At 25.3% G+C, this 23,308-nt stretch overlaps 2 protein-coding genes across 6 annotated transcripts; one reads left to right on the top strand and one right to left on the bottom strand.

Moving 5' to 3' along the window:
- Positions 1 to 2,585: 2,585 nt before the first annotated feature.
- On the top strand, positions 2,586 to 12,041 carry LOC112593205 (probable tubulin polyglutamylase TTLL1). 2 transcript variants are annotated; one of them, XM_025337554.1, is made up of 5 exons: positions 7,481 to 7,713; positions 9,031 to 9,330; positions 9,432 to 9,631; positions 11,183 to 11,515; positions 11,855 to 12,041. In XM_025337554.1, exons 1-5 carry the CDS (start codon positions 7,481 to 7,483, stop codon positions 11,935 to 11,937), a joined length of 1,149 nt encoding a protein of 382 aa, XP_025193339.1. In that variant the 3' UTR covers positions 11,938 to 12,041. The 2 variants fall into 2 exon arrangements, 1 of the variants encoding a protein (XP_025193339.1); XR_003114588.1 differs by lacking the exons at positions 7,481 to 7,713; positions 9,031 to 9,330; positions 9,432 to 9,631; positions 11,183 to 11,515 and adding an exon at positions 2,586 to 3,152 and having other exon boundaries at positions 11,855 to 11,943.
- Positions 12,042 to 12,224: 183 nt separating this feature from the next.
- Positions 12,225 to 21,247, bottom strand: LOC112593108 (long-chain-fatty-acid--CoA ligase 5). 4 transcript variants are annotated; one of them, XM_025337385.1, is made up of 12 exons: positions 21,138 to 21,247; positions 20,914 to 21,024; positions 18,063 to 18,186; positions 17,714 to 17,983; positions 17,392 to 17,591; positions 16,755 to 16,955; positions 16,471 to 16,688; positions 16,246 to 16,396; positions 15,917 to 16,189; positions 15,162 to 15,305; positions 13,761 to 13,934; positions 12,225 to 12,632 (listed from the first exon to the last, which is right to left on the bottom strand). In XM_025337385.1, exons 2-12 carry the CDS (start codon positions 20,995 to 20,997, stop codon positions 12,495 to 12,497), a joined length of 1,977 nt encoding a protein of 658 aa, XP_025193170.1. In that variant the 5' UTR covers positions 20,998 to 21,024; positions 21,138 to 21,247; the 3' UTR covers positions 12,225 to 12,494. The 4 variants fall into 4 exon arrangements, with proteins under 4 accessions (XP_025193170.1, XP_025193172.1, XP_025193173.1 ...); XM_025337387.1 differs by having other exon boundaries at positions 21,133 to 21,212; XM_025337388.1 differs by having other exon boundaries at positions 21,112 to 21,203.
- Positions 21,248 to 23,308: the final 2,061 nt, after the last annotated feature.

The following is a 23,308-nucleotide window of genomic DNA, read 5'->3' on the forward strand; positions in this document are numbered from 1 at the left end:
TTTAAATTAATTGGATTAATATTTTAGATAAAGCAACAAATAGGTAGTTTAATCATCATTATAGTAAAATTCATGATAAGTAGGACAAAAGAAAAACTGCAGCATTTTCAATGCTAAAAATGCGTAATTAAAATAATTAGTGAGATTTTTTTACATTTTTTAATATTATGTAAATAGAATAGCATTTATTGATAACAAAATAGCAACGAGAACAATGTTTTAAGTGAATCTACCACTAGATAGTCACATTACTTTAATTAAAATGGTCTACTAAATCTAACGCTGCCATAACTCTAGCTACTCTATTATCATTGGCCGGTACCTACGTACACCTTTCCCACCCCACTCGGGTCTACCTGTACCTTAATTGCCCCATGCCGTGTCATTACCCTCTCCCCACCAATATGGTCAGACAGCCAGCGTTGCTTTACGTCACAACTCCCTCTGCGTCCGCCTGCGGGACAGGCCGTGAAAACGTTGCTGAGTGTGACCAGTGGCCTATACTTTACTCCCTGTTTACGCTCTTTACACCCATTTCGCCATCTCGTATCTAGTTTATTGAGTCGTTCTTCCGATGTATTTCCCTCCCTCTACCCCTCTTTTTGTTTTTGATATTGTTCAATGTTTTTTTTTCCTTTTTCTTAAATCAATTTGTCTTTTATTCCTATTGACACGTATTTTGTTTTGTTTACATTTTGTTACATGTTCAGCCAGACTTTAAAAATGCTACTTTTTTTTTTCATTGTAAAATGTGTATTCATTTTAAATTTTTTCAAAAAATGTTTGTTAAAAAAAAATTAATAAAATTAAAAATTGTTCACGAAAAAAGTTTTATTTACTATCGTATTGTATCGATTATATAAATCATTACAAAATTTACAACTTGGTGTCATAAGATAGTTATAATATCATACACTACAATATCTAACCCTAGCTTCAGATAAAACTATCTAGTCTAAACTTTGAATAAAACATAAAATGTGTAGAACATGAAAAAATACCGGAATTGAAGAAATAAAAATATCTATTGTAATATTATGAAGACTTTGAAGTAGCTTTATTCGTTTTAATACTTCAATACATAACATAGTAAATAAACAATTAATTTCCTTAAAGTAATACAATTGTATGAGATGGACTTATAATAATATTATCATTGTTGTTACGTGTTGATTGTTATACATTTAATTTTAGCTATTTTACTAAAAATGTTTTTTGTATTTATACTTAAAAATTATAACAGTTTTCATCATTTAATTAAATTTAACTACGTATCGATGAAATTATTTTAAGAACATTAATTTATATATTAATACTTTATACTTTTACATTTTAAGAATGATAAAGTCTGATGATACGAGTATTTTATCATTTATCAATCATGCGTTATGTTAGGTATATATATGTTACGGCTTAAGTTTGAAACATAGCTTAAGTGCATATTATCATTACAAAGTAAACATTATTTTAACCGGCTATTTTATACATTAGCTATTGATGGATGGATAAAGTAACTGGTAAGAAATTAAGAAAAAATGTACAAAGCCGGATATTATATTACTAACAGCATTAAATGTAAGATATGAAATTACTTATAGTGCTGTTTTTATAATGTGAAAATCCTACAAAAATAAGACGGCACATCTATCACTATCACTTATCTGGAAATTTATTGTAATCGTTTGATGTTATACCTATAAAAGTAAAACATCAGTTAAAATTTAATTGTGTTTGGAGTAGAACGTGGACGTCTGAAATAAAATGTTTTTAAAAGACAATTTTTACGTGAGTTTTAATAAATTAATTACGGAAAAAAGCCGAAATTTGATTTAATTATTTAAAAAAAAGTATTTTGAAATAATATTAGGAAGGAATTAAAATTGTGAAATTAAACTGAAAAAAAAGCAGCTCAAATGAGCATTATGAGCTAGGTAATAAAAAAGGAACTATAGAACAATATTAATCTAGGTCTCAGTTTTACATTTGTCCTGAGCCATTCATTAAAGTAGATGAGGTTTCAAATATAAAAAAATCGTTGCCAGAAATAACTAAAAATATATCATTGTTATGTGGTCAGAGTTATCAACGTTGTGCATGTAAAGTAAATTGCAAAACAAATAAATGCAAATGCAAAGCGTCTGGCGTTTTATAAAATTCTAAATGTCATCAAAGTTTACTTTGTTTAAATAAATAAAAAACGCATTTTGTCTAATAAATAGAATTAATAATATCTAGTAAAATAGATGTTGTTTCAAATTAAAATAAATTTAACCTTGCGTCAAACGTATTTTAGTATTTAATTGTTAACTTATATTAATCAATCTTATTTAAATATAATATAATGAATTTATTAATAATATTTTACAAACGACTACTTACATTACGTCATAATAGTAGTTATGTTAATTAGCACTGATTACGATTTACGATATAACAACATTTTTAGATATTAATATCATATCATAATTTATAATGTTAGTCTGTGAATTCACTATTCAGTGTGTTCAGTGTAGCGACTAGCGACTGGCAGACGTCACTGTGTCAGGCAGTAATAAATATTATTAATAATTAATTCTTCGAAACGGATCCAATATTATGATAAGCCGATAAGACATTAAGCCATAACAAAATCTGTCGGCGTGGGCTGGGCTCGTAAGTCGTAACACTCGTAACATTAAACATTGTGCCACCGCGGTAATAACTATTAATATTAATTAACAATACTATTAATCTGGTAGTTGGTATGTACCGTGTTAATTTCAATGGTAAGTCCATGATGTGAATACAGTTTAAAATTTAAAATTTAAAGTTTTTAACTTTATTTGCATCGCGAATTCATAGATGAGTCAAACAATATTTTTAGCGTTATACCTTCGGTGGAGTTGCTATAGATCGTTTATAATTTATAAAATACCGTGTGCTAAGGTGGCTTCATCATTTGACCGTTTGGCAGTTAGCTTTGGAGAAAACATTCGCACATCGAATTCTTTGGCTGTTGGCCTTCCCGTAAGTTTTAGATGTGTTCTATCGGTTTTCACTCTCCGAAAGTCCAAACACCGTGACAACGACATATAGGAAATTGGATTGATTATCATTTCACGGTGTAAACATCATGTTTTTGACTACATTGACCACTATTATGATATATTACAGTAAGTATGATATTATATTCTATGTTTTATTTAGGTACTTATTATGATATTACTATTTTGATCAACTAGGTACTTGTTTATTTATTTTTTATTCGTATACTTTAACCTTTTTACTGTGTTTTCTGATAGAGCAATTTGCTTTTCAATTTTATCGTATTTAAAAGGATTCTATTCATTTTTAGTTTTATATGAAAATATCAATATTAGATAATGTCAATCTTCAAATCAAATAATCAAGTTTTGTTCAACATTAAGATTAAACTACCTACCTAGTCCTATAGCTGGTACTCTATTATATCATTAATAAATGGTTTAAACTTTTATTTTGTAGATAAGTAAAACATAAAAGATTTATAATTTTTTTTTGTTTATGAATTTGTATATTATACAAAACTTACCAAATGACAGACACTAGTAAAAAATATATTTTGATTATCTATTGAAATATATTGTAAGTGATAACTGATAACGATGAGATTAGTTTGATGGGTTTTACAATGTTGTAGTTTTTTATTTTATCTGAAAAGTATATAACAAGGATAAAAAAAAAAAAAAATGCCTCAATTTTCAATATTGATAGGTTTTTTGTAGCAAAATAGTATTATATATAAACAAAATATTTGTTAGATAGTCACTTATTTTATTTATTAGAAATTTTATATTTTTACTTTCAATTTTAATTTATACATGCCATTCTATCAAGTAGGTATAAAATTAATTATACCATACATTTTATAATAATATAGTAGAATGCAAATAGTCCATTAAATATATAGTTTGAAAATAGTATCAACATCTAGTATTAAAATATATCTAGTAAGATTAAATATTTGTAACTTACTATAAAATATTTTAAAATTGCTACCATATTAATAATACAAGAATTTTAAAATAATGTGATTTTTTCATTCATTCGCCTAGTTCAATAATTTTCTCAATAAGCTTCATTTAACTCATCTAATAATTGGCTTAATTTTAAAATTAGTTTTTGAAGTTCCTCTTTGGGTAATTTGATACTAGGACAAGGACATTATTATCTTTAATTTTTATTTGAATTTTATCAGAAAGTCTATTCACAAGTCACAATAGTAAATAGATAAATATTTTCATTTATTTATTTAGTTTATTTTCTGAGCATGAATTTCATCAATACATTAATTTTATAACTCATAGTTTTAACAAAAATTAAATGAAATCTGTGGTTTTTCAGACAGCATACACGCATACCTACATATACCATAATTTGTATATTAGGTATATTAAAAATTAAAAATTTGAAGTATTATTTATTTATTTACTTATTTTACTTTAAACTGTAACTGAAAACCTTTAAATATTTTTATTATCACTATGAATCATGTTAAATGATATAAAGTGTATACAAAAGCATACAGATATATAATAATTATCAATACAAGGAACATAAATAGATTATTAATTATATAACTGCTAGGTACTAACAAATAATTGCTACATCTATTTAAATAAAACCTAATTTAGCATTTTATCAAATTATACTATGTTCACTGAATGAAGGTTATCATATATTTTTAAATGAAATTATAGGAAACCTAAGAATCACTAAGAATTTATTTTCAAGTATTCACATTAATTCACTGTATTCTAGTATTATGTAATTAAAATAAAAAAAAATAAGTTTATCCACTGAAACCATAGAGTGCTAGATAATTTATTAAACATATCAGTAGTAGTTAAATTGATAAACAATTGTAGACAATTGTAGACAATTGACTTTGCGCTTAAAATCATCAAAACATGAGCTTCAATTTGATATTTTTGATGTTTCAAGAAAGGGAAAATAGGTAATTTCTTTGCTTATTGTGTAGTCAAGTTAGGATTTAGGATTGACTGGGCCCCAGGACACCATAAATTTAGTAGGCCCCCTTTCAACTTTAACTTTAAAAAAAATTGTATCACTACCTACATTTTAAAAACTATATACATATTATAGTATAATTTTGTCAACACAAACAATTTATATATAGGGCTATACAAATTAAAAGTTATGTAATAATTTATTATGTACATTATATTATATATTTAAATACTGTATTTATTAAAAATAATAATAATTAACATTTTTTTCTTGGTTTTTATTTTGCAAATTGTTGAATAGTTTCACTGAAATCAAATTATCATTTTCTGATTATAATATTATTAATGATGTTAAATATTTCTTAGTCTGGCTTGTTCTATATTTATTTTTTATTCTTGTTAATTATGAAAATGCTCTTTTGGTTGAACAATTATTTATATTATATCTCATGTGAATAGATCAAGAATACCTTATATCAATTATTATTACTAGGTACTTATACATTGTCAATTATTAGAATAAAAATTTATTATTTATTATCATTTAGTAATTTTTCGTAATATAAAATTAGAAACATTTTTATTTTATAATTATTAATTATTTACTGTACCCACTAAAATAATTTTTTTTAACTTTTAAGCGCATTAAAAATATATGTTTATATTAAAGATAAAGGTGGGGGCCCTCAAAATCGGTGGGCCCCGAGACTGCCTTGCTGGCCCCCCATTAATCCGAGCTTGTGTGTAGTACTGTGTAGTGTGTACCTGATCTATGGATTCAACCTAATTATTATTATTTTTTTAATGCAACAATTTGACTATATATTATTGCTTTGAAAAGTGACAATAAACAAATCACCACTAGCCTAGTGCACATGATCTGCTATAGGGCAAGGCAATGGAGTAGATTTTAGAATAAAATATAATATATTGAATAAATAGATTTTTAATTTGTCCAAAATATAATTAAACACAGTTGCATGTTTAAACATAGAACAACTTTACTCCGAAAAACCGATGTTTTTGATAACTTAGTATAATGGAATTAATTTATCGAACAAAATAAAATAGTAACAACATTTTAACTAAACAGTTAAATATAAATTGCATTATATTTAATTGATTCATTGCACAAAGTTAAACAATTGTATGAACATCATTAAAATTAAGAGTAAATGAAATATTTATTAGTTTGGAAGAAAGAGACAATATTATAACAAGATTTTTTTTATATACACATATATATATATTTTGTTTTTTGATGATGCTTTGGCAAAAATGATGTTTATCTACCGATTGACAAGCAAGCAGAAAGCCTACATATTTACCTCGTAAATATTGAATATTTATTTTCTCCGTAAATTGTATACTATTTATAGGTATAAACACCCCGGGTATCTGATCTTAAAAAAAATTAAAAAAATTAAAATTATTTATTTTATTTTATTTTTTGCTGTCTCTGTCTTTTGTCTACATATATTTAAATAAAAATCAAGGTCACGCAAAAGTATAAAAAATCGATTGTATTATTATTATTAACTGTTATAATTAAAAAATTATGTAAGTTATAGCATGTAGATTAAAAAACAAGAGATTTACGAATAGAGTGAATACCCAAGTTTATGGTATAAATAGCTTAAAATGAATTTAAATTTTATGTCATTATGATATGTATTAAATAAAAACGTATAAGAATTAACAAAAAGTTTTAATTACCCATAAATAATATTATAAATTAATATAAAAATTAAAAAACTATATTTATATATTTTTAAGTTGTTTTGATTATAGTATAAACTACTTATGAGGAACGTTATTGTTTTTAATTTTTAATCTTTTTATCTTTTCTTAATAATAATTGAATATTTTATAAATTTTTAATTGCAAAATTATTTTTAATTAATTATTTTTTAGATTTTATCAAAATTTGAACTTCAAATTTATATAAATAAAAAACGTGCTTATGTTATATTTTTAAATAGCTATAGCAAGAACTTAAGAGAAAATTTGTATTACATTTTCAAGCTTTTTGACCCAATAAAAATTTTTATGTTAACATTCATAGAAAATTTTTAAAATTTTAAAAGTTTATAAATAACTCAAAAAGAGTCAAAATATTTAAGAACTTATATAATGTGTTGGGAATGATAATATTATAATATTTTTGAAATTAAATTGGAGGTTATAGAAAACATGTGTCATAATATTTGTATAATTTATAAATCATGTATGCTTCAAACTGAAGTAGAAAGTTATCTGTATTATAAACAACGTATAGATAAATATATCATTATAACCTTTATTTTTGGTTGGCTATTATCACAGCTCTTAGCTTTCAAGTACTTATTTGTTTATTTAATATATGTGTACATGTGATATATATCTTCTTTAATAATCGGTTGTTAAGGATAGATTTTAAATTAACATGCGTAACTATCAGTTATTAAAATGTATATTAATTTTTCATGTAATGTAAAAAAGCATAATTAGATATGATTAAAGTAAAATATTGTGTCGATATAGATCGTCCCGTGTTAATAAACAATTTCGAAAAACGTAAATGGATACACGTAGGCCCTGAAGACGAATGGAATTTCTATTGGACTAATATACAAACTTGTCGTTGTCTGTTTAATGCGGATAAAAATTATAGATTGAAAGATGACCAGATAATAAATCATTTTCCAAATCACTATGAACTTGGCAGAAAAGATTTACTTATAAGGTATAATTATATTTATAAATAATTATGTATATATTATAATCTGATAATCATGAGATATCTCATTACATTATCGAGTGTTAAAATGTACCTACATCATTTATTGCTAAATAGATTGGATTAATGTTGATTTTGGATAGGTATTTTTAAGCATAAGTAATTGGTAACTAGTTGTTTGTATTTAATATAATTAAAACGAAAAAATAAGATATAACTTATAATATTATGAGAATATTGATATTATTCTGAAAAAAAGAAGTAGCTAGATGTTATAGTTAAAAAATTTTTTTAAACATGAAAACTTGAAAATTGATAGATAGCTATTCACATTAGTTTTACTTGTACCTAATTTAGAAATCTATTTATTATATATAGTTTTATTGTAATACAATTTGAAATTTGTATTTTATTTAACTTTGAAATTTAATAAAACTAGAGTAATTATATTTTATTTGTATCTAAGAATAAAATAACTAGTTAGTTTTATTTTTTATGCATTAGGCATATGTTTTTTATTACAATTATATTGCAATTCATTTCTAAGCTTATGTGTTTATACAATGGTTCGTGGTACTAGTTATACAACTTAACCGTCATGATAATTAAAAAATAAAATAAAGTTCTAAGAGAAAATCATTTGAATAATGATAATTAAAGAGTCCTGGGTTATCACAATTTTTATTATTTTATTTTATTTTTATAAGACAATTGTTATTTTCCGAGTGCTATTTGATACATCTTATTCAAAATAATATCTTAAAAAAATACAAAAAGAAAAAAAAATATCAAATATTAATAATAATAAAGTCAGAATATATTATTAAACTTTTTTTAAGTATATAGGAATCGTGACAAAGAAATGTCTCAGAAATATCAAATAATAAATAATTAAATGTTAGTTAAAAGCATATAAATGTTAAATATTAAATGTGTTCATGGAAAAAATTACTTACAAAATTAAAGTTCACATTTTTGAGTAAGAATTTGTCATACGACTTTACAATTAGTCTATGGCCGAGATAAACATAATTATTTTCATTGTGATAAATGATAATTTATATGTACATATCATTATTACAAATATTAATATCATCTAATTTCAGAATAATTATGATAGTAGGTATATTAGTACATTGTGATTTGTGACAACCAGCCTCAATTCTCAATTTTTTTCTACTTTAAAAAAAATTTTATAACAATATTTTTTTATTTACATCTTTCCTGGATTATTGCGTTTTAAGTTAAATAGAACTTATACATATTTTTTTTCAGAATTTGTAAATGTATACATACATACATTTTTTTGTTTACGTTTCACAGGAATATAAGACGTTATCGCCGAGAAATGCTAAAAAGTGGTACTCCTATTGCAAAATGTGTCCGTGGTACCTTTTTGTACTTAGATTTTATTCCTACGACTTATGTACTACCCGTTGACTATCATTTATTCTTAGAAGAATATCGCAGAAGTCCAAGTACTTGGATTGTAAAACCATGTGGAAAATCACGAGGTGCAGGGATATTTCTAATAGATAAATTATCTCAGTTACAAAAATGGTCCAATAAAAAAAAATATCCAAAAAATTCATCAGTTAAAAAAGAAACTTATATAATATCTAGGTACTCATTTATTTTATTTTTTTGATATTATTTTGTAATTTACTTACATATTGTTTATGGTCATTATTTAACTATGTTTTTTACTATTTGGCTTGAATCAGATACATTGATAACCCTTTGTTGATAAGTGGAAAAAAATTTGATTTACGTTTTTATGTTTTGGTAACATCATTTCATCCATTGAAAGCTTATTTGTTTAAATTTGGCTTTTGTCGTTTCTGCAGTGTAAAATATAATTCAAATGTTACCGACATTAATTGTTTATTTGCTCATTTAACGAATGTTTCAGTACAGAAAGAAGGTAATGAATATTATTTATTATATGTATAGGTACATTCAATATTATTACTAATAAAATTGTAATAATTTTAAAATACATTTAAATTGACACATGATTTTTGGAACCTAGGTATATATTTTAAACTTTTATTATCATTTTAAACTATTAACTTATTATTTGTTTACCCAGTGGCCAGTATTCAAACTGAAAAAGATAGATAAATGAGTACTTCTTTTTTACGTAGTGTGTCGAGTGGGCCACTGTAGTTAATTATTGTATACGAAAAACAATTGTGAACGAAGATGGTCGTCAGCCTGTGCCTATACATTATTGTAAAATCAATACATCCATCACTCCGTTCAGCATCCTAAATATTTTAAATAAATAGATTATGATATTTAACTTTTTTAAAAGAAACTAACTTTTTTAGTATAATATATTTTTAAATAATGTGTTTTATTTATAAAAATGTTGAAATTTCTACCTTTTTAAGTTTCTTTAAATTTTATAAGTTGATATGTACGTAACAAAAATTTAAAATGTAATTAGGTATAGGTAAAAGCTGTGAACGAATGTGTAATTCATGTTTATGTTTATTATGTACAGAGCAAATTTTAACCGAGTGTGCAGAGTATCTGTAGTGGGATATTGAACTGTAATTTAATGTTATGTAGTGTGTTTAAATTGTTACAATTTACATAGTTTTTGTTTTCGAAAACAGTTTCAACCTATCCTATGTAATTATGCGATTAGAAAAACGAGATATGGTACACAGACAATATGACATTATAATAGTATTACAGATGAAAATTGGGTACCATTATTGTTAGCGAGAGAGGCTAACTATTTAAAATGTATTTTTTGCTCGTTTTTCAAAAACTAATAACTGCCGTAATTAATTTTTTTCTATAAATAATTTTACAAACTATTTAGTTTTATTTTTGTTTAATATATATTTAATATCTTAAAAATCCACTTATTATTTTGTATTTAAAATTTAATAACATTTTGAATTAAAATATGTATGGTTTAAAAATATGATACAATAATTGCCTGAAGCTATTCTTCTAGAAATTTAAAAATATCAAAACAATATGTGCATAATTCTATTTAATGAGCATTTTAGTTCAAATTGTGTATCTTTTTCGCTTAGATTTATTTTTTCGAATATTTTCAATGATGTATTGAATTTATTAAATTTAAAATTTAAACCAACTAAATTTTCAAAAAGCAAACCTCCGGAAATGATAGTAATGACTGCTGGTTACTATTTATATCAGGAAATAAGAATTTTTTCAGTTCAAATATTTACTGCTAAAAATAATGATTCTATTATTATTTTTTATTATAATTCTTATAAAAATATTTTATAGAGGTACATAGGAATTTTACTAGGATATTTTGAACAATATTTAGGAAAATATAGTTACAATTATTTTTTTATTTACTTTAAGGGCGCTTGAGTATTTTTTGAAGGGGCTAAGTTATCTTCCGTTTTTCACCAGTATATATTACAGTGTGTGCGATAATAAAATTGGCAATTGCGATCATGTTTAAATAATTATTTTATAGGTGTAGACTACAATAGTATCCATGGAGGTAAATGGCCCACCAAAAATTTAAAATTGTACTTGGCGAGTACACTAGGTGAAGAACGTACTCAAAAATTATTTGATGATATATCATGGATAATTGTGCATTCGTTAAAGGCTGTTTGTAGCGTTATGTCTCACGACAAACATTGTTTCGAATGCTATGGCTACGATATAATTGTGGACCGGGATCTTAAACCTTGGTTGATCGAAGTAAACTCGTCACCGTCGCTAACGTGTACAACTTCTAGTGATCAGTTACTAAAATCCAAACTTATCGACAGCGTTGTGTCCGTTGTTTTACCACCGTCAGGTCGATATCATCACAACTTAGACAAAAAAATAATATTATTTAAAAAAATAAAAACAATATTATTTTTTATCCATTTTATATTTTTAATTCATAGTATAGTTCAAATATATGTATTATGTTCTATGTCCTTTTTTTATTTATTTATTATAAATTAAAATGTTTCAACACACTGGATGTTATTACAAGTATCTCTATGTCCTATACCTATGTATTATAAGTTATAACTTATTTACCTATATATTATAGATAATATTAAAATTGACGTTCAATTATTTTAGTGGTTACGCGTTACATAATAACTATTAATGTTATATTATAATTCAATAATATTTTTTTTAGGAATCCCAAACTGTAGATGGGATAAAAAGCCATCACCAGAATCACTAGTAAACTTTGATGTTTTGATTGATGAAGCGCAGTAAATGGTAAATTAAACGTTTTCTGTGTATATCTTTAAAGAAGTACCTACCTATATATAAATATGTAATCATAATTATTATATAAATAAACTTACATGGTTTTTTTATTTTATATTATCTGTATCTATATGTATATTTTATTTTAAGTTCTAACTGAATAAAAAATAAAAAACATACTTAATAAATATATTATTGATATTATAATAATTTATATTTTCTCAAAATTATTTATACCTACACATAGTTTTAATGCGGAATGGAATTGATATACGAAATAGTAGGTACGAATATTATGTCTATAGAACATAACAATGATCTTCAAAAAAATTTTATTACACGTTTTACAGAAATATCATATTTAACATATTACTATTAATAAAATCGTGAGGCCAAAGTAATCGTATTATCAATACCTAAATACCTATTATGATACTGATATTATCCTTAAATACGCGTACAACAGAAATAGAGAATATATCGCGTCCATTATAACAGACAAGTACATATTATTTTATTTAAAATTTTAATTTTTTGATGTATGATGCATATTATATATCCATTCATTTCAACTTCATATACATGTCTTCGATCTGCGGTGCGAAGTATGACCTAACCTGGGGACGTTTCATTTTTAACGTAGGTGTCAACAATCCGTTTTGCACAGAAAAAGGGTCTGGATGCAGATAAATGTCTTTCACCTAAAACCAATAAATAATGCATTTACGATTATCTATCATACAAATTTATGTGTAAGGGAGACCGGAGATAAAAGTAACATGGGTCAATTGTAACATACCGAATATTTTTTTCTATAATTTACAATGATTATCGGCTATACGTACGTCATTTGTCCCCCAATTTTTGTCATCTTATCCTATTTTCAGTTTGGCTTTATCGTGTTTTGTTAATCAAATAATCCGTAAAGACCTATTTTTAAATTCAAAAGTGATTTTTTTTTTTAATATGCCGTCGTATGTACGCTGTTTAATTTATTATTTAAAGTAACTTCGAGTAAAACCTGTGGAGATTACGATTATATAATAATAAATTAACTTCTCAAGTAAGTTCATAATTTATTTTCGCATTGATTTAAAAAACTTTGTATGGGACCAGTTGTAACAAACCGATTGGGGGTCAAATGTATACGTATCTATAATATTATCTATGTAAATAGATTTTATTATTTTCAATATGAACTTTTTTACTAACATTTCGTATTAATTATTAAATTTGACGTAGTTCATAAAATGACACGAAAACAAGAAAAAACTTTTAATTAGTTAAATATTAATAATAAATTAATTACTATACATTGCTTATCATATTATATTTTAATTAAGATTTTTTTAATAGTGAATGGGTAGATAATAATTATATATCATGATGATTTAAGTTTAAATTGGTTATATCTACCTATATAATATCATGGTTATCAGGTTTGATTTTTAATTTAATAAAACATATATAATTATATTAATATCATTGAAAAACGGAATTAAGATAATATGTGGAACATTTTATCCTAAGGTGTGTTATATTTAACGCTAGAGTCTGGGACGATTATAACATTTTTTTTTTCAAATTAAAAATATTTATTGTTGAGATTGATATTTAAGCAGTTATTATAATATAACTGAATAGCTATCGTATTATTTTATCAAATGATAACGTTAAAAATCAAAAATTTGTACAACAATTTCATGAAAATAAAAAAAAGTGTAAAATGTTACGTTTATCTCCGGTCTTCCCTATACGTGTACACGCCAGTAATCAAACGTAATAATAAATTTAATGATATAATAAGTAACTAATAAAACAATTAATACTTGTTCAAATGACTTAAGACCACCATCTTTTCCCCATGCTATCATATCGTCCATAATGAGTTTTTTGACTTCAGGGTTCGCGCACAACACTGATAATGTACCCGATATGCCATTTTCTTGTGCCCAAGATTTAATGACGTCCACCATGGGAACCACAATCGCTATGATACACGACTAAAACAGTATAAGTATAAAATATAAAAATAACCAAGAACTAAGTATTCTTGTACTCAGATAAAAAATTATTTTAAAGTAATGCGAGACTATTTTTAAATTTTTTTTATTAATACCTATAGAATAAATCAAATTATATAATAAGTATTAAATATTAATTGCTATAAATATATATGATTAATGATTATACTATAATACTATGATAATATCATCAATTAACATCGTAAAAAATATTGGCTAGTTAAGTAGACTAAAATTTAAAAATAATTTAAAATAGATCTAAAAATATCCAAACGATTATTTTTGAATTACTGCCCACATTTTTATAGTTGATATAATTTTTTGTTTTTAAACCTTCCATAATTAGAATTTTAAATTAATTTTAACAGTAAATTGATTAGTGTCAGTTGGTTGTACTCATACAGACTTAAAAGTAATGTTTTGATTGTTGAAAGATATGTACCTTTAACTTCAAAAAAGACAATTATGTTATTATTTACACTTCAAAGTTTAAATAGCATTTAGATTTAAAGACTATGTATAAACATTAACATTTTACTGATTTGGAAAATAGCCAACTATACGATGAATTAAGCTTAAATATATATACTATTTAATTTGTACTACATTATATCTATACATACCTAATAATTGTAATATATTAATATTATAAAAAAATAATTAAACTTTTAAAAATATTTTAAGATTCTTAAAAAATAATATGAGCAAATCTTGAACAGAGAACGATCTAGATTCAATTATTAAATAAAAAATATTTTTATGTAATATGCACAATTGTTATTTAACACTGTAATATATTATACTCGTATTTAATACATTTAGAGCTAAGTAAAAATAAACTATACACATAAAACATGTATACAAAATATTACAATATTATAATAGATTGCAGTAATGAATTTAAAATTGAAATTATCGTTGGAATAAACATAAGAGAGACGACGTGCAAAACTTATCCGTTGTAGATAATTTTGTTCATGTTTGTAATTATTTGTAAGAATGTATCTTAAAAACTAAAAAGTTATAACTTATAACTTTAAAATAAGTTCTATACGAGTACAACTTGAGTTATCATATAATTACTAACAAAACTGAATTAAAAATTAATTTTGAGTTTTATTTCGTTTTTAGTAACTTTAAGTTATAATTTCCTTTCGAAAAACATTTAAATAGTAATTGACATCTACTAAGTAGGTAAACTGTTACCTTTAATGATTCTCCGTGGACAAATACTTGTTTTACGTATAGACTCTTATGATAAATTGTTTCAATTTTTTCTGGAACAATATATTCACCTTGAGAGAGTTTAAATATATGTCTCTTGCGATCAATTATTTTAAGTGTGCCATTCTAAAAACAAAAAAAAAAGTTGCTACTATTTTATAATTAATAATAATTATTATATAAAGCTATTAATTTTCAGTAGGTATATAAATAAGATATGGTTAACTTACATTTATTGGCATTTTTAGCTGTAAATGTATTTATTTTTTTTGTTTTCTTTTTTTAACGTCATTTATTATTATTTTTATTCATTGTTAGTCATTTTCTTAAATTTTAGATTTTAAAGAAAATGTTTATTGCCACGTGCATAGTATGCACATGTTTATACAGACACAAGCTTTTCGTTCATTATATTTATATATTGTATCGAACAAATGCTAATGTAACATTATTATTTTATATTTATTTAATTTTATACTTGACAAGAAAGAACCAAAGAAATTACTACAACTCTATTTTTTTTATATAACAAACATATTTTTAATCATTTTAAATAATAGTTAAGTTTTATTTCAGTTTTTGGTCATCAAAGCAAATTTTTGGTGTTTTTTTAAATCATTAACATTCTATCTTTAATTTTAGTTATTATTTATTATATAACATAACATAAATAATAATATGTAAATTAAGTGCGTATGATAAATAGCTTATAAATAAAATGTATTTCTGAAACTCACAGAAAGCCACATTCCAATGTCTCCAGTATGATGCCATCCGTGATCGTCGAACGAAACGGTATCGGGATCTTTAAAGTATCCTTGAAAAATGTTGGACCCTTTTACGCAAATTTCTCCTTGGTTAGACATTGCATAATATTCCATTTCTGGTACATCGGCCAGTTTAACCAAGTTACAAGCAATAGGTGGCCCTACGTGCTCTGTGTTCATATCGCCTTGGATTGACAGCGTTATGGGCGCTGTACACTCTGTTTGACCGTATCCCTCTACCACCTGACAACATAATAATGTAGGTATGCAAATATAATTTTTTAGTTAGCTAAACTTACTATACATCCAAGTGCACATCTCATGAAAGTCAAAACGTTACCGGCTAAAGGGGCGGAGCCCGTAATCATCAGCCTCAGACGACCGCCCATATTTTTTTGCAAAGTGCTAAATACCAACCGGTCCCAGATACTGTTTTTCCGGATAATGCCTCTGAAAATAAAATAATCGCCGAGTAAAGCGACTAGGTTGTTTGAACGATAATAGAGTTAGGAGACAAACCTAACTTTTTAATTTCATTTTCTTTTGACCGAAGCGCCATATTGAACATGATGCGTTTAAAAAAATGCGGAACAATGTTCGCCATTTCCGTCTCGTAGATTCTGTTAAGTAAACGAGGGACACTGGGCATAATTGTCGGCTTCAGCACCTTCATATCCTCAAATAGAAACTTTATATTTCCACTGTAAAAGCCGACCGAACCTCCAACTAAATACATGCCGTTCTGTGGGTATGAAAATTATCAACGTTAAACGGACGTGCGAGTTATTTGAATATTTACTGTACTTACTTCGCAGCACCTTTCCAACATGTGTGCTAGAGGCAAGTATGAGATCATTACGTCACCCACACTCGGTCTGTACTGAGAAAGTTGTACAAGAATGGCACTGACAGCTGCCACAACATTACCGTGAGTCAGCATCACTCCTTTAGGTAATCCCGTAGTGCCCGAAGTGTAGCATATTGTGCACAAATCAGTAGGCTTTGGGGGCTGTTTATAGACAAGTAAATTATGTGTATAGATTATTTTAGTTCTAATCCAAATATCATATCCGAAAAATTTGATTAAAACTTAACTATGTTGTTATAATTGTGAAGAAGATATTTTATACGTAGTTGTTTAGTTATTTTGTATTTATATGTAACTATTGTTGCGTTTTTTTATAAAAACAATATTTTTAATTTGAAAAAAAAAATATAAATAAATATCTTTTCAATACTTCTAATTGATTTTTGATTCTTGTTACTAGGATTGGTTTTAGTAATTCAGATATAACAAACTTTATGTATACTCGTATAATATATAAGTTTTTTTTATCTAGGCCAATTATTCGAATACCTAACCTTACCTATTATTACCTACATAAATACAAACAATTTGTCAAAACATCGTATTTAAAGTTGAATTAAGATTTTAAATGGTTTACCTGTTCTGGATGCGTTTTAGATGCTCCAGCTTTCTCCACTTCGTCGAAAGTCAATAATTCTACACCACGGTTCTTGGCTTTCTGACTAGTCGATGGTCGAGTACCGCGGATAACAATTATCCGCCGAAGACACTTGGGCGATCTATCCAAAAGCTGGTTGCATTTATCGTCCGTATCGACCACCACCACTGATATTTCCGCTAAGTTATCACATCAGACGATTAACCATAAGCAACACCTTTGATCCATCTTAACGGTATTGACTTGTTGTGTTAATATAATTCCACACAAAATACATAATAATACTAATTACTAAAAATACCTTGGTTTATAATGAATGAACAAGCTTCTGGGCCCAATGTATCGTAGAGTGGTACAACTACCATAGAAAAACAATAAGCCGCTTGCTCTGTTAAAATCCATTCAGGGCAGTTTTGACTAAATATTCCGATGAAAATCTGGTTAGCTTTCGGAAAACCAAGACTTAATAGACCTGAACCAAAATTTCGAGCACGAAGTAATGTCTCGTTGTAATGAATCCATTGAAATGGTTTACTGATATTTTCACGCCAGCCTAGGCACTTCCCGTTGTCTAAAAGTACACGAGAAATCAGTAGATTATAGTTGATAATGCATTTTGTATATGGAAAAAATATGTATTAGGTAGGTACTTGAAACTTTTGCGCCTTTCCGAAATGTCTCGTACAAAGTTCTAGCATCTGGTGCTATATTGCTAAGGAATTTTCCTTCTATTCCTTCTTTATAAAATTTTGAAACGTGCACAATTTCTGGTCCCTAAAAATAAATACATATTATATTGATTAGGTTACATTAGTGTTTGAGAGTTTGTTTATTTGATAAATACTCAAGTCAGTAATAAAGGCCTCATTATTTTGCTACAAAAACTTTTTTTTTAAAAGCATAAAAATAGGTGGCCTATAACCTTGTGAATAGTCTAAGAGTGTCCATTTTTAATTCGATTGCCCTATTAAGATTTGTTTATGATTTTTTGGCAAACTTTAATTAATACAAACTGTAAAATTCAGCTTATTTTTGACATAGGTACCTGAAATAAGTTAATTATTGTTCAAATTATTATAATATATTTAGATATTTTTTTAATTATTTATTATTCCTTGCAGTTATAAAATAATTATTATGATATTTATTAATCCATTGTCTTCCAATATTTGTTAATTTAAAAAAAACATTAAATTTATTATTTTGAAATCATGTTGTAAATATATTTACAGGTTTATTATAATTAAGGTTTAAGACTTATTGTATAAGACATTTTCATATAATTACATAATCACTAAAAATAATTTTTATGTGTACAACTAAAATTATAGGAAAACATTGGTGATATCGATATGCATACTACGGTATACTCGTATTCCAATATAATGTCAGGAATTGTTAAGCAAAATAATTTTTTATATGCCTTCTTTTAGTAAATATAATATAACCAATTATGTATAATTCAAGATAAACCTTATTTATTGTAATATTTAAAAAATTTTACTGAGAAATAGAAAATGTAATTTATAAAGTTTCTTAGTGATTTTTTAAAAATGTTTACTTTATTTAAATCGTTGTCATAAATAACTAAATACATACCTAGTAAAACAAACATTTTTTAGCTTGAGACAAGATTAACACGATTAAAATGTTTTACTCAACAACTTAATATTAAAATTAATATAACTTAAAGGTATTTTTAAAAAAAATAAGTGATCATTAAAAATATTAAATATACACAAATAATATGAAAATGTTATAATGTATATAATTTTGTTGTTGTTTTTTTTTTAATTAGTTTAAATAAAAGTATTAAATATATTTATTTTCATAAACCTACTTATTTTCTTTACTATCCATGATAAAAAAAAAGATACACTTGTGTTTAAAATGTTATACATTGACAAATAAATATTTATATGGCATATACATATTAATTATTATATGTATATATATGCGTTTTCCCTGTAGTTTTTAGACGCAGTTACCATTAACACCGGTCCAAGATATAGTTGGCGTTAAAGACACTGTGTTGTCTTACTGTCGAACGTTGCAGGGAAAATTTACTTTTAGATAATAATATATATCTATTAAGTGCATGATAATTAGTGATTACAAATTATTAATAAATTTTATCTAAATACTTTCTTGTTTTATCCAAAATTTTATCTTTTTATATAATCTTAACAATAAATAAACATTTTTAGAAAAAATGTGTATTATGTTTAGTTAGGTATTTATTTGTTCAAATAAAATATAATACGTATACTACTACATTTAATTATTTTATATAATTAGGTACTGATAATTAAAATAAATAAAATCAAGTTAAATAATCATTATGAACCCTTATAAAAATTTACGTTTTGTTAAATAAAAACTATTAAAAGTACCTAAAGGTCCTAAAGTACCAATGATAACACAATTGATATTATTTTATACTCATAAGTAAAAGTTTAATGCAGAAAAATAAATTGTTTGATTTTTTAGTAAAATTAATTAAATAAAATTAATTTTGAAAAGATCCGATAGGTATGGTTCAATTTTAAGCTTTTAATATAAAACTAGGTATTATGTCGACGTTACATTTTTATTCACAACTTTATGAGATAGTTATCAATACTTCAATTTAGGGTAAAAATTAGTTGGTACCTACCTACATTAAATTACTTACTAAAAAAAATCAAATCATTTAATACTTTTTCAATACTAGTCAAAACATTTACTTTATCCTAATATTATTATTATTTATCGTTTACGTTAAAATTTTTTTAAATATTTATAATACCATTATATTATTTTGATTGATTATATTTCAGTTAATGCTAAAACTATTTTCTACAAAACATATTATATTGTAAGCTAAACCACATATTGAATATTTGAAGTGGATGATTAATTTAATGTTCAAACAGTCAGACACAGGGTAGGTACGTGTACGTTGAATTGACAAATTATTGTTTGGCATAGCCGCATAGGTATGCAAGTAAACATAATTTAATGAACGCGTGGTGGCTTGTAGGTCCTCGTTCTCCCGAAATAGCCATCTCGATCTCAATATTGCCGACTATTAGTAGTCATTAAATTCACGAAATGTCTAGATTATTTTTAAACTCACGACCTGAATACAAAAATTAACCGTAATCGAAAACATTGTAAAAAACAAAACAAAAATAAAATTACATATACTCCGCAGTTTTTAAAAACATTATTAAAAATAAAATTTTTTGTACACTCTTACTTATGTAGTGATAGTCTGTTACTGGTAGATACATATCAAATAAAATATAATTACTAAGATTATTATATTATTTAATTTAATCATTTCATGAGGTTAATAGCATGTTTTTTTTCGAAATGGTTTATAATTTGAAATCTTCTCAAGTGTATTAGTACATAATATCGTAATTTGTATGCATAGGTTCTTAGTACATAAAAGACTACTAAATAATATCACTGATCTACTATAATTGAATAGTTGTGCTATTTTTTATTACGGACCTTAAGTAGATCCGATTGATGATCAAGGTTGATGGGCACTTCCAGCGGGCTTTCGTTCATCCAGTTCGGACAGTAACACGACATCGTTGGAGTTTTATAAATACCAGCGCACTATCATCGTATCCGAAATCAAAACATATTAATGTAAACAAAAAAAAAAAAAAAAAAAAAAAAAAAATAATAAATAAATAAACAAACTGAACAAAACCAAAATGACACCTTACACGTCTGACGGTGGCGACACAATGATGAGTGCACAGTGCGACGGCGAGTGCGATCGTTATTGAACTGCCAAAAAAGCGACCGCGGCCGAGAAACGAAAGATGACAACGTGACTTCAAGAACGTTATAAATTATTTTTAAACCCAGCCCTCGGACAAATGTAGGTACTCGCACACTTACGATACACACGCACGACGAGCACCGTTGGTGCCAAAATATAAGATAATATAGATGATGGGTAGGTACAACACTTGTCTTAATAATCTAACACGTCGGATGCTTATCGACGCATGACTGCCACGGCCGCACGCGTAGTTACGTGCTGTAGGCATAAGGCATTTTCCATTGAAACGTCGTCACCTCTTTATAATGTAATATAATATATATATATATATATATTAATAAAAAAAATAAAGTATTTATAAATTTAATAATATCGTGATTTGTGGGTACTTTATTTGATATTATTATTACGATCACTGCACATCTGTGTGGCTCGACGGACTTAAAATATTATAAGTATTTGTCGGCCGCCAAAACTCGGAATTTGTTATTGATTTTCTTCTTTTTTTTTCTTTCATAAAATAACTTAAATAAAATTGTACATTTACTTGTTATGTATACGTAATATGGTATTTTCAGGACTCACTGATCATATTCATTGTTATACAGATTAAATTTTATCTTCTGTACATTTTTTTATTAATTAGTATAATATATATGTTTAAAACTAAAATATATCAATTAAAAATTATATAATATAATCTATAGGACTGATGGATTTTTTTATTTTTATCAGCATAATTAATAAATTACACAGTCTTTAATAATTAAGTTTACACACAAAAACATTTTTATACAATATTCCTACGACACATCACGTAAAAATATCCAGTTAAAAAGTTTGATGTTGAAAAATGTTTATTTAAAATCTACTTAAAAATCTAATTTAATTCTTTTAGTTTGAATATACATTTCAAATCAGGTTAAAAACTAACTTAACAATTATAGTAGGTAACGTTACATAATTCATTTTTATTTTATGCTATGAACTTTATGAGCTTAATAATTTCAAATCCTGTCATCATGATTTATTTAATAACGTATTTAATTTAATTTAATTGCAGAACAAATCTATGTATACCTAATGTTTAAAGTTTAAAAATATATAATGTACATCATGTTTACACCATACTTATGTACCTTATGCAAATTATATTTTAAAGTATTCTCCTCACACATAAATTTCGAATTTAACAGAGATGTATAGTAATAATGAAAAAATTTAAGTACTTTTTAATGATTCAAGTGAAAAATTATGTAAATATTTTACTTAAAAACAGATAAGTAATATAAGTATATATAATTAATATAATAAAAAAAAGTTTAATTATATACGATTTATTACTTAGCATAGACTATAGTAGGTAGGTGGTGTAAATTTTAGTTAAAACTTTAAAAGTTATTATTATCCTACATAAAAACTATATATTTTATTTATTTTATTAGTACGGCCCATCTGGTACAAACAGGAATGATCAAAACTAAGACATAAACATCATTATAATCGTAAATGTTTTTATTTTTGATAAAAAAGTCAATGTAAATATCTAGTTAGCCTTATTTTAAATTAAACTAAACATTACTATTTATGATGTAACTCAAGTAATATTATGTAGTTTAAGAACGGTCATAGATTTTATAGTGTATCTGAGCGAAACGATAAATGTATTTTTACTCTTAAAATCCTCAAAATAAGTAGTGGGTGATTTTATTCAATTGTTCGCCAAGCTGTTATATACTTATATAGACTAAAAATAGAAAATCAAGTGACCTATCAAAATGGAAGGTCTATTGATGTGGAACAATAATGTCGCAGGGACATTTAAAATAGTTATGTATTAAAGTAAAAATTTTTCGACAATTAAAAACTGTGACATTGTCAATTTTCAATATTATCATATGAGAATATTAGTAATATTACTAAATAAATACCATAAATTGCATTTTATAATAGGTACGAATTTTATTTTTCAATAAAATTGTTTCATCTTTCGTTTTATTTACTAATTGCATGTCAAATAAAATATTCTATAAGTCAATAATTAAATGATAAACAAATTTGGCTAGATATGTTTAGCAATGAATTCGTATATATATACGGCTACAAACA

The sequence above is a fragment of the Melanaphis sacchari genome, unplaced genomic scaffold (assembly GCF_002803265.2).
Source record: "Melanaphis sacchari strain LSU unplaced genomic scaffold, SCAv2.0 Contig1_pilon_pilon, whole genome shotgun sequence".
NCBI classification, from domain to species: domain Eukaryota; kingdom Metazoa; phylum Arthropoda; class Insecta; order Hemiptera; family Aphididae; genus Melanaphis; species Melanaphis sacchari.

Bases quoted from the DNA above. Each gene is read 5' to 3' on its own strand.
- LOC112593205 (XM_025337554.1), top strand. From the start codon at position 7,481: ATGATTAAAGTAAAATATTGTGTCGATATAGATCGTCCCGTGTTAATA. The intron at 9,331-9,431 runs GTACTCATTTAT...GGCTTGAATCAG, and splicing joins GAAACTTATATAATATCTAG to ATACATTGATAACCCTTTGT. The intron at 9,632-11,182 runs GTAATGAATATT...ATTATTTTATAG, and splicing joins TGTTTCAGTACAGAAAGAAG to GTGTAGACTACAATAGTATC.
- LOC112593108 (XM_025337385.1), bottom strand. From the start codon at position 20,997: ATGTCGTGTTACTGTCCGAACTGGATGAACGAAAGCCCGCTGGAAGTG. The intron at 16,689-16,754 runs GTAAGTACAGTA...TCATACCCACAG, and splicing joins TGTTGGAAAGGTGCTGCGAA to AACGGCATGTATTTAGTTGG. The intron at 16,397-16,470 runs GTTAGGTTTGTC...TTTTATTTTCAG, and splicing joins AAAGAAAATGAAATTAAAAA to AGGCATTATCCGGAAAAACA.